At 50.9% G+C, this 10,760-nt stretch overlaps 1 protein-coding gene and 1 long non-coding RNA gene across 2 annotated transcripts; one reads left to right on the top strand and one right to left on the bottom strand.

Annotated features, from left to right (window-relative positions):
- Nucleotides 1–206: 206 nt before the first annotated feature.
- Nucleotides 207–7,686, bottom strand: AREG (amphiregulin). Its single transcript, XM_064651347.1, has 6 exons — nt 7,629–7,686; nt 7,179–7,355; nt 4,430–4,613; nt 3,821–3,979; nt 2,397–2,499; nt 207–1,455 (listed from the first exon to the last, which is right to left on the bottom strand). Exons 1-5 carry the CDS (start codon nt 7,669–7,671, stop codon nt 2,412–2,414), a joined length of 651 nt encoding a protein of 216 aa, XP_064507417.1. The 5' UTR covers nt 7,672–7,686; the 3' UTR covers nt 207–1,455; nt 2,397–2,411.
- Nucleotides 7,456–9,196, top strand: LOC135412597 (uncharacterized). Its single transcript, XR_010429764.1, has 2 exons — nt 7,456–7,733; nt 9,023–9,196. It is a non-coding gene; the product is annotated as an uncharacterized LOC135412597 (long non-coding RNA).
- Nucleotides 9,197–10,760: the final 1,564 nt, after the last annotated feature.

Raw genomic sequence — 10,760 nt, 5'->3', positions numbered from 1 at the left:
CTTCCTACCCAAACAGGCACTTGCATTTCTACACCGTGTTAGTAAACAGCTTGCACTCTTGTAAGAGCACCCAGACTTGACACAAGCTCCTCACAGCCCTACCTTGTGTTCCTAAGCATTGAAATTCCTGCTTTGAGGAGAAACCAGGCTCTAATTTCAAGTGTTTACTATGTACTCCCGAGAGCAAGAAAAAAATCTTACCATGATTAGGTTATGTAAAAAGTTTAATTATAAAATAAATAAGTTTGTTATGGAAACATTAAATATTAAATACAGTAATAAATATTTACACATTTACAGATATGACTTGACAATTAATGGTGTTTGTTTCTCTGCTACCAGAAGAATTCTGCTCTGTTTACACAGAACACAATCACTCTTCCAAGAAGAAACTGAACTCAAATAATACTCTGTGCTCAAGACTGCATGGACAGTTAAGAAACCAAGGACACTTGGGTCAGAAAAGATTGAGGTAAGATTCCTTCGCACCAGAAGGTAAAGCACAAGAGACCATTGCTTGCAGAGTGCCAGTGCCTGAATTTAATTCTTCAAAGGAACAGGTTCTTGGTCAAGTTTAACTGATGGGATCTGATGTGAAGCATTTTATACTTTAAGCACTGCTTAAAGCAGCAACAAGTATCTGGGTAACAGAAGTACCTTTGTGTTTAGAACACATGGGTCCAAGCTTATCAGCTGTTTTGAGCATGGATCTTTTCCTTCAGATACAAACTTCAGGTCTTGCATTTACTGTCTCAGCATCCTGAGGAGACTGATTTTACCCCAGGCTAGCACACACACAAACGGATAGTTCCACTCACACCACGAGTCCTACAGAACTCTGAGGGATTACTTCCACACACACAGTAACAGAACCCAGATGTGGCTGACAAAGATCTGTCACCTACAAGTCACAACTAGAGATGAAGCTCTTGGAAGCCAGTATCGACAGGGAGCACAGTGACAAAAGAATTGGGTTTTTTATCCACTGAGGTCTCGGGAGAGAAGCCATCCCAACCTCTTCCCTTTTTCACTTTGGTAGAAAAAAATTTTCTCCCCTCCATCCACTCCTGAAAGCGGCAACAGGCTCTCTCCCTTAGAGCTAGAGCTGCCAAAGGAGACTTGCTAAGAGAGCAAAGTCCATCCACACCACAGCAGAGACTGGAGCTCCAGCAGGGACAGGGAGGGCTCAGCAGCAGTAGTCTCTTGCAGGTCTTGACAGCAGGTCTGTCCCCCACAGTGCCAGCTCCTTCCACGTGGTTGTGCCAAGATGCAGCAGTAACTGTCCTCCCCAGCAAGCGATTCAGCAGCAAGTGGCCTGTTGACATCTCCTTGGAGCAGCCTCTGTCTTGATGAATCAGGGCTTAGTGGCAACAGCTCCAGCCCACAGTGTCCAGGTGGATGTGTCAGGTAGCCAGAGGTACCCTGCAGGTTGGCAATGGCCACTTCAGAATTGTTCTGTAAGGGGTAGACCAGGCACATTAATCACCACCCAAGACACGAGCACTTTGTGCTAGCACAGTGGCAAACCTGCAAGCAAGGCAGGTAGGTTAAGGACATGCACACACCTGAGAACACTCTGCCAGATACTCTTCAGCTTTGAGCAAAACCCTCCAACTGTCACTGGAAAAGTTGGAAAATGTCTATGGCTGGCACATGGCAAAGCAAAGCTTCACAGCTCTGCCAGAACTTCTCAGGGCTGTATTTTATGGCTTCCTCCTTCAGCCTGCAGCATAACTCCCATTCAATAAGGGTCCTTGAGTCTGCTGTTTGATATACTTTGGCTCAAGAGAGACTAACTTGCCTGTTCATTAAAATCCACTAGATCACTCTCAGAAGCAATTCATGCAGGCCAAGGAACTTTAGGCCTCAGTTGCTATGACAGCATGAAACTTGACTGAGAGGCTACCTGTGGTGCTCACAGCTGGCAGCTTTGTCTTGCTCTACAGCTTCTAAGCACCACAAACTTCCTGACACTCTCCTTGCACAGGAGACATGGAAATGCTCTGCACTTCTCTTCTAATAGGTCATGACTCACTTGGCTGCAGCACCATCTTCCATGATGGAAGTCTACCACTGTTTCTTGCAATAAACCTGCCTCTGCCGAGATATTCAGGACTCTTTCTTCTTAGCTCTCCTTTTCTCAGTACAGCTTCCTATCCTCACTTGGTCTTTAAGACAGCAGCCAGAAATTTAACAGAGCTGTCGAACAACTTGCACAACTCAGGTGGTTTTGAGAAACCAGAAAACCAAGCCAGCTGTTCCTATGTAACCTATGTGTTTCAAGGTACTTGGAGCGTTAAAAGCGAATTATTAGCTTTGCAAAACAAGCATGCAATTCTCGTACAGGTAACTGCAGCCTGGAAGGGCTGAAAGGCATTTCAAGTCAGCATTCATACCTGCTTTCTCCCCATTTACACACCAACATGGCCATTTCTGTTTTCTTGTCGGAGTTTTTTCCTTTCTTCTTTCTCTTCATACTGAGGACACTTTTTCCTGACCCTGCGGAATTATGGCACGTTAGAGATGATTTGGAACCCTGACATACGTCCTGTTGTCACCTGCCTCCACATCCTCTGCAGCATTTACACTCATGTTCTTTGAATCCTCAAGCAACTTCTTGGCACCAGGGAGTTTTCAAGACAGTTTTTAAGCATTCAGCATCAAGCAGTATCTGACAAAATCAGTAAGCCCCCAAGCTAGACACTGGCAGTTCTGCCTCACAGAGACAGGGCTTCTTGGCTTAAGACAGATTAGGGAGCAAAATGAAGAGAGTTTATCGCTGGGACTGAGCAAAGCACCAGCAGACTTTCTGGGTGTCAGATTTCCTGGTGGCTTTAGCAAACAGCTGCAGAGACCAGATTGCTTTCCTCCTCCCAGCTTGTGAGGGTTCCTAGCATGAAGCAAATGAACCCCAGAAACTACTGATGATCACTTGCCCTTAACAGAACTGGTTATCTCCCCTAGCAGCAAGGAATGAGGCAGTGATCAGAGAGCAAGCGTTCATCCCAGCATTCCTCAAGTTCAGAGCTAAATATGAAGCAACATTGAAATGACAAACGCACACCTTGTTTCCTGAATTGCAGGAAAGGGTACAGCACGTACCCAATTCAGTTGATGTACCTCATTAAGATCTAAAATTAGACTGAACCTCTGAGTTTCTGTAGCATCCCAAGCCTACAGTGCTGGAGCTGCAGTGGCAGAACTGGAGGGCTGCTCTAATACTCAGTTTGATATATTGCTTGAAACACATACCCAGAAAAGCTCTTGGAATTCATTTCTGACCAAGTCCCAGATTCTGATGACCCACCACACTGAACTGTCAGCAGCTGGTTTGGCTGGAATAGTTGTTCCCTCCATCTTAGCAGCCAGCAGAACTTGGGACCAACAGCATTTGTCTCCCTATTTGCTTTCTCCCCAGTTTAAGTCCTGAAGCCCAGCAATCTCCGTTAACAGATGGATTCTCAGAGCACCATTTCCTTCCCTCCAGCTGTGTACCCAGTGTTGGATAACAGCCATGCATCAGGCTGGCACATGGCCGCTTGCAGGCTTCTCCACAGGGATTAGGGAAGGCACTGCTGTGTCAGCACCAATGCTCCTCAGTTTCCTGCTCCTGTTGTGCAGCACTATAACTATCCTGGTTGTACCAAGAGCAGAAAGGCTCTTGGTACACAAAATAAGGGTCACAGACCTTGCTTCTGCCCTCCAGATCTATCTGAGCTGGGATAAGAATTCAGCTCTTTTGGATGCACATTTCAGGGTTATTGGGCACAGGCCCCACTCACACTTAAGGCAGACAGACACCATAGAGGATAATACTTACTGCACTATCACAATGATAAGTACAGTAATGAAGCTGATGCTTGAGAGCAGGACAGCTACCACTACCAACACAGTCTTGGAGTAGTCTGCCACATCATTCTTCCTTTGAGTCTTCATGAACTGTTCACCACAGCGCTCACCAAAAAAATCCTGATGACACCTGCAAGTAAATATTAACACATGTTCTTATCAGCTCTGGTGCTGTCTGGAGCCAAGGACACCCACACACAATCAAACCCGACTTAGGCATCTTCCGAGTTTCCCATGAATCTCAAGATGCTCCCTTCAGAGCACGTTCATGAAAGGCAGTCACTGCTCTAGCACAAGGTTTGTCAGCATTTCAACAAGTCGAGATTAGTTTGGGTGTGATGTTCCAGAAAGACACGCCTTTTCATTCTTTTGGTTTGAGTTTATGACCAACTGATGAGTTCAGTGGCTTGTTATGCATCTCAGATTCCATCATCACTTAATTTACATGGCAGAAAGATTCTCAGTCAAAATACAGCAGGAGACGGACTCAGGCCAAGTTGACACCGATTTTTCCTCTGAGCCCTCATACGCCACCGGCTCATGGCAATCACACCTAATTCACAAGGTACAAGTAACTTACTTGCAGGTCACCATCTGGAGATGTTCTAGGTATATGCATTCTCCGTGGATGCAAAAGTTTTTGTATTCCATTTCACAGGGAGTCCCTTTTTTCTTGTTTTTGCCTCTGTTTTTCTTCCTTCTTGATTTGCCAGCACTCTTCTCACCCCCCCTCTTTGTAGGCTTGGGTTTAACCACAGGTTCAACTGGAAAAAGGACATGATGACTCTAGGCAAGTGCTAAGAAGCACAATTCTGAGAAAACTGAATTAGAGAGTTTGGTGAGAGGAAGGAGAACGGTCACTGCAAGAGAATCTGTGACCAGGAAGCACGGGATGCAAGTGAGCATATACCTGGACATCTCACACCCAGCACAAAGGCAGCAAGCTCAGCAGCTCATTAAAGCACAACTCTGCCACCCTTAAGTCCTGTGCCATGCAGAGCAGAGGCAGTAGGAACAGATGAGCTGACAGCCACCACAGCTGAAGTGCAGCAGAGATGAAGGACTGCATCATTTCACAGCACAATATGCCTGAGTGCAATGCACAGGTTCAAGCAAAGGCCTGTAAAGAACATAGAGCTGATGCTGAGCCAAGCCATCCCCTAACTTTATATCGACTCAGATACAAGGCTAATGGCCTCCACGGCTCTAAACTCTCCATTTGCATCAGTGATGAAAGGCATTGTAACTCGCTAGATAGTCCTGGCACTTGCTGAGGGCAAGAGAGCTTGCTATCCTGGTTAGCACACTTGTTTCTCCTCAACAACCTGCACTGCTGTCCTCAGCAGGACAGAGCTCCTTTACAGTTCTACTTAGTGAGAGATGCCAAGCGCAGGGAAGGAGTGAATGCAGGAGAGCCCGTGAGAGTCAGGTTGTTTGCTCTGCCGCTTACTGCTGCCCCTCATTATCTCAATTAAGACAAACCTCTAGAAGAGTGTGGTTTAAAACCCTGGTGACTTAGTAGCCTTTGGATTTAAGAAAGGGCAATCATCTTCCCTTCGCTGAGGAGAACAAGCCAGACACTTAGGGTCAGAAGCTCCAGAGCTGCCCCCTGCAGCAAAGTTCGGTAGTGCGGTTTTAGAGGGAATTGGCAAAAAACGTTTTTTCTGCAGAACCCACCCTGTCACTGCTACCCATGTCACACGTCTTCTCAGAGCAACACGCTGCTACTCAGGACTAACAGTTACCCGGGAGAGTTTGAACAGGACTTAGAAACAGTCCAGTTATTTGCAACACACTTCAATTTCCCTCTTGTGCTCTGCAGACCTAACGAAAATCATTTTTGGAAGATTAACATTTCACCCAGAGCACTATGCACACAGGCAATCACCACAATAGGGCACAGCTGGATCTAACTACTTCCTAACCCTGTATTTCTGGTGCTGAGAGCCCACACAAAGGAACAAGGTGTAGTTCACTGTTGTCTAGACAGCTGATCATTTTAAACTTCTAGGGCAACAAGCCTGGCTTGAAGTTACTTAAAAGCAAAAATGCCTTCAGCAACCAGAAGTCTGATTAAAATGGTACAAGCTATATTAATATGTAAACGAGGAGCACTGTTCCTGCAGCAAGGTTTCCTGTCCCTGGAAGTGTGAGCTCACTCCCGACAGCTGAGGCCCCTGTTCTGTCCCGTCCAACTCGATCTTTAGGTTTGTGCTTTCATAATTGAGGCCGCTTCCCTTCCTCCCTCTCCCAGGCTCAGCTTGTCAGCTTGATCTCCATGTCCCTGTCTGCAAGCTGCATGGCCAGGGAAGCCATCCCAAGCTGAATCATAACAGCTTGGAGGCTCCACAGATAAACCTCATGCCAAGCAGAAGAGCTGGTCTACAAACCAACCACCTTCAGTAACAAGTCTGGTTTCTGTGCAGTTAGACAACACTTCAGTCACCCAAGCCAGTAGTTTTACAGGCTGAACTGCTTGATAACACTGACAAGCCTGTTTCCCCTGGAGGTCCTCATGAAAAATTTCAGCAAAAAGTCCATAAATTCTCTGAACTAGCCCACTGGAGCAAGGTCCCCCCCCTCCTCTTTAGTCTCATTCATGTCGCAGAGTGTTCCCGCAGAAAAAGCAGTACTCAGATCCACCCTGGAGGCAACAGGACCAGCCTACTCACACCTACTGAGGTTCAAATCACTTGTAGATACCTGGCTTGTATTGCAATTGCACTTAGCCCAGAAACAACAAAATACTCCCATCCCCACAATCAGCCGGGCTACTCACAGCCCTGTAAGTAGGCAAATTACAATAAATACACACAACAGCTATTGGCAGTGAAGCATTGCTCCAAAGCTGCTTAACAAACTTTCCTGCAGTCACTTCAGGAGTTTAAGTGTCTGCTTTCCCAGGACATTTCAGTCGACTCCAACCCCAATAAGCCACCATGAGAAAACACCCAGAAAATTCTTGGAGCAAGACACACAAACTGGAGTAAAACAAACCTGGAGGTGCTGCCAGAGAGCACTTTCAAACACCACTGATGCTTCCACGCTAAGCAGGTGGTTGCTACCTCACCGCAGCCCTCCTGTCAGGTTTATCAAGACGTAAAGCTACACACAGCAAGTTACCAGCTAACCTGGAGCTTTCACACACCCTGAGCACACTCACGCTAAGTTCCCACCCCCGACAGCTATTTCTAAAGCAGCAGTTTCAAGCACAAGCACGCTTTTGCTCCGTACTCCACGAGCTAAGCACAGCAGCCTTTACAAGAGAAATAAGGCTTAAGTTGGGGCTCGTTAGTCGCGAAACACCAGCCCCGGCGCCGCCGACTCACCTCGGATCAAGTCGTCCACAATGTACTGGTGGACGGGCGGCGCCTCCTCGTACTCCTCCTCATCCTCCTCGTAGTCGGGACCCGGCACGGGCTCGCCCTCGCGGCTCTCGGGCTCCCGCTCCCCGTGCCGCTGCGGCTCCGTGGCGTTGGGCGAGGACCCGGCGGCCGCACGGCTCGCTGTGAGGGAGGGGAAACGGCGCCGTGGGCAGGGGGCAAAGGAACCACCGCCAGCCGAGTCCCCTCAGGGTCCCTCACTCGCCTCAGCGCCTTCCCGCCCGCGGCGCGAGACCCCTCGCCTCGGCGTCCTCCCGCCAACGGCCGCGCCGCGCGCAGGCTCCCCTCAGGCGCGAGCCCCCCTCGGGCGCGAGCGCCCCCCCTCCCCAGCCCTCAGGTGCGATATCCCCCCATCCCGCCCCGCCCCGCCCCGTCCCGTGCCGGCCCCGCACGCACCTGCCAGCACGGCCAGCGCGGCGATCAGCGCCACAGCGCGCATCGTCGGTCCCGTGAAGGGCGGCGACGGAGGCAGAGAGGGAAGGGGAAGGAATACCGCGACAGGTGCCGGCGGCGCGAGGCGCTCCATGAAAAGCCGACCGCCGCCGCCGCCCGCTTTATGGGCGGCCGGCGCTGGGGGCGCGGACGTGGAGCGGCGTCAGAGGGGCGGGGCCAGAGGGGCGGGGCGGGAACAGGGAATCACAGAATCCCGGGATTACAGAATCAAAGATTCCCAGAATAGTTTGGGGTGGGAGAGACCTAGATGACCATCTCGTTCCACCCCCTGCCGTGGGCAGGGACACCTTCCACTAGACCGGGCTGCTCCAAGCCCCGTCCAGCCTGGCCTTGGACACTTTCAGGGATGGGGCAGCCACAGGTTCGCTGCATAATCTGGATCCGCCGTGGGTCACAGCGCCGGGGACGCGCCGCGTTATTGCGGGCACACCTGTCTGTCTGCTGGCTCCCGTGCTCCTTGTTCTCCCCGCCTGTGTCCCAGAGAAACGTTTTCCAGCGATAAACCCATCGATCACCCACCCCTGGCCGAGATGCCTGTGTGTGCCTGCTTGAGCAGCGCATGAGTAACAGCTGTGGCATCCACCCGGGCAGGGACAAATGCGCTCCATGGGGGCACTCTGGCTCACAACTGCCCTTCCCGGAGGGCACCTCACAGCGGACATCTCTCCGAGATGCCGTGTGGGGAAGTGGGAAGCAGACCCACTTTAGAATCACAGAATCATCAAGGTTGGAAGAGACCTTTAAGATCACCAAGTCCAACCATCACTGCCACCGTAACCCCTAAACCACATCACCCAGCTCCAGAACCAGATGCCTCTTGAACACCGCCAGGGGTGGTGACTCTACCACCTCCCCAAGCAACCTATTCCAATGCCTGACCACCCTAAAACTGAAATCATTTTTTTCCTAATACCTAATCGTAATCTCCCTTGTTTAAGGCCATTTCATCGAGTCCTCTCACTGCAGGCATGACAGAAGAGACAAGCCCCCACCTCATTACAAGCTCCTTTCAGGAAGTTGTAGAGAGAACTACTGCTTTGAGGGGAAAAAAACCAGAACAGCAGGTGGGCTGGGCTAGGGTGGGAACCCAGAGAAGCCCAGGGGGACAAGGATGAAGGGATTGGTGTCCCTCTGCTCCGGTCCCGCAGCACAGAGGGGCAGGAGGGCAGTGGGTGGCAAAGCTGCCAAGCGTTGGGAACGGAGGACCTGGACCTTCTAACTGAGAGGGGCTGGAACGCTACTTACAGCTCAGGAAGCTGACGGAGCCTTTGCTCCAGGTGACAGGGATCCAGGTCGCTCAGTCACTGAACCTTCTCCCTTCTTCCACACACACACAGATGCTCCCAGCGTCTTTGCCAGGTCGTGCCAATCCCAAGAAGTGATGCCCAAGAGGTCTGGAAAAGAAGATGCTGAATCAGTCACTCGGATGTTAACCTGGGACACACAGCCCCGGCAAACCTCCGGCAGTCCCTTTGTGCACAGAGCAATTAAAACTGACTGGCAATATCCAACAGCTTTACTGGTGGGAGTTTTGTCATGTTTCCCCTCATTTCCTGTGCCTTTCCTCAGAGTGGCTGCAGCAGCAAAAAGACAAATCCAGCGTGGCTGCCACAGTCCCAGGACAGAGAGCACTGGCAGCTTCTGGGCTATAGCTCTATGTGGGGGCAGGCAGGTGACCCATGGGACCCCTCCTTTCCCCCTCGGATTGGAGTTCCCTTCCCACAAGTCCCCCATAAGTCCCAGGGCCTGGCATTCACAGAGATCATTTGCATGTGAGTGGAGTTTCTCCAAAGGCAGAAAGGAATTTAGGGTCTCTTCTGCTGAACCCTGGGGTTGGTGGTGTGAGAATGGCCAAAGGGAGGTTTGGAAGCGAGGAATTTTCCTCCTTCCTGCCTGCCATGCTCAAGGCTGGCACCTCAGCCTGGCACTGCAGCTTGCCTCATGAATTTCCTTTTTTGCAGGTGTTAAAACAAAATATTTCTCCCAGCTTTTTTATCAGAGATTCACTGGAAACACTTCCAATTAATTTTTTAAAATTCAGTCTGAGGAATATACTGAGCACTGAACATTCCAGTCCTGTGTGCTGCACTTGGCAAACTGCTGAGCAGCTGGAAGGAGAAGCTTAGCAGGGGAAAGGTTGAATGCCCCGAGTGCAATTGCCCGTGTTACCTGCGCTGTTTAGAGACCAAACACGGCATATCCAGCATCTGACTCACACCGTGTTCCCTCTCTCCTCCAGTCTCCAGCTGATGGCTCCATCTCACTGACTACCAGTAGTGAGGAATTTGGCTTGGGATGCTTTGAACCATTTTACCAACTTCCTCCTGCTGGTCCTGTGTCCTTCAAGAAGGGGCAGCCCGGCATCAACCAGCACAATTCCTCGGGGTCCAGAAAATGCAGCAAGGTGGTCATGGGCACCAGTTGTGCATGGAGAGGTTCAGGGGAGCTCTTCCCAAATGGCAGTGTCCTGGCCAAGTCCTGCTTGGCTGCTTCTGGGAGAAAACACCCTCCACAGGCCACATGTTTCAGGGCATTCCAGGTGGAACTCCATAGGCCTCACTGCAGTGGGGCCGGCTGGGCAGGGCTCCCCTTGGGGAAGGTGCTGGTTCCCCGTGGATGCAGAGTGCCACCTACTGAGCCACCGCTCCCAGCAGCACCAGGGGTTTCCCGGCAGGACATCCAGGCTGGGGCTGCTGCTCGGGGTGTGCCCTTGCTCTCGCTATTCCATCAGGACCGTCCCAGGGGACAGGGAGCTTCCCCAAAGGCTCTTGGGCCAACAGGGTGCAGCTTAGGGATGAGCACGGAACATGTGCAGGGAGCTGCACTCATGGGCACGGCCAGTCTTTCCTTGGCACCTGCCCTGAGCAGACCTTGTTTTCCATGGGCCAGCAGTGCAGCGGCAGGAGATGGGCTGCTGATCTTGCTGGTGGAAATGTGAGCCTCTGGAGACCAGCTGGCCCTCCCTGGGCCTTGACCATCAGCTTGAAAACCTCCAGCACAGCCCAGGCTCAGACAGCACCCGACAGCACCCAGTGCAGGTGACAGTGGTGCCAGCTTTTCGCCCCTCTGATCCCT

This window comes from Pseudopipra pipra, chromosome 4 (genome assembly GCF_036250125.1).
Source record: "Pseudopipra pipra isolate bDixPip1 chromosome 4, bDixPip1.hap1, whole genome shotgun sequence".
NCBI lineage: Eukaryota > Metazoa > Chordata > Aves > Passeriformes > Pipridae > Pseudopipra > Pseudopipra pipra.
This window is presented reverse-complemented; position numbering and strand designations above follow the sequence as displayed.

Coding starts and splice junctions, on each gene's coding strand:
- AREG (XM_064651347.1), bottom strand. CDS start 7,671: ATGCGCGCTGTGGCGCTGATCGCCGCGCTGGCCGTGCTGGCAG. Junction 7,356..7,628: donor CGCGCTGGCCGTGCTGGCAG/GTGCGTGCGGGG, acceptor CCTCCCTCACAG/CGAGCCGTGCGGCCGCCGGG. Junction 2,500..3,820: donor CTTATCATTGTGATAGTGCA/GTAAGTATTATC, acceptor ATAATTCCGCAG/GGTCAGGAAAAAGTGTCCTC.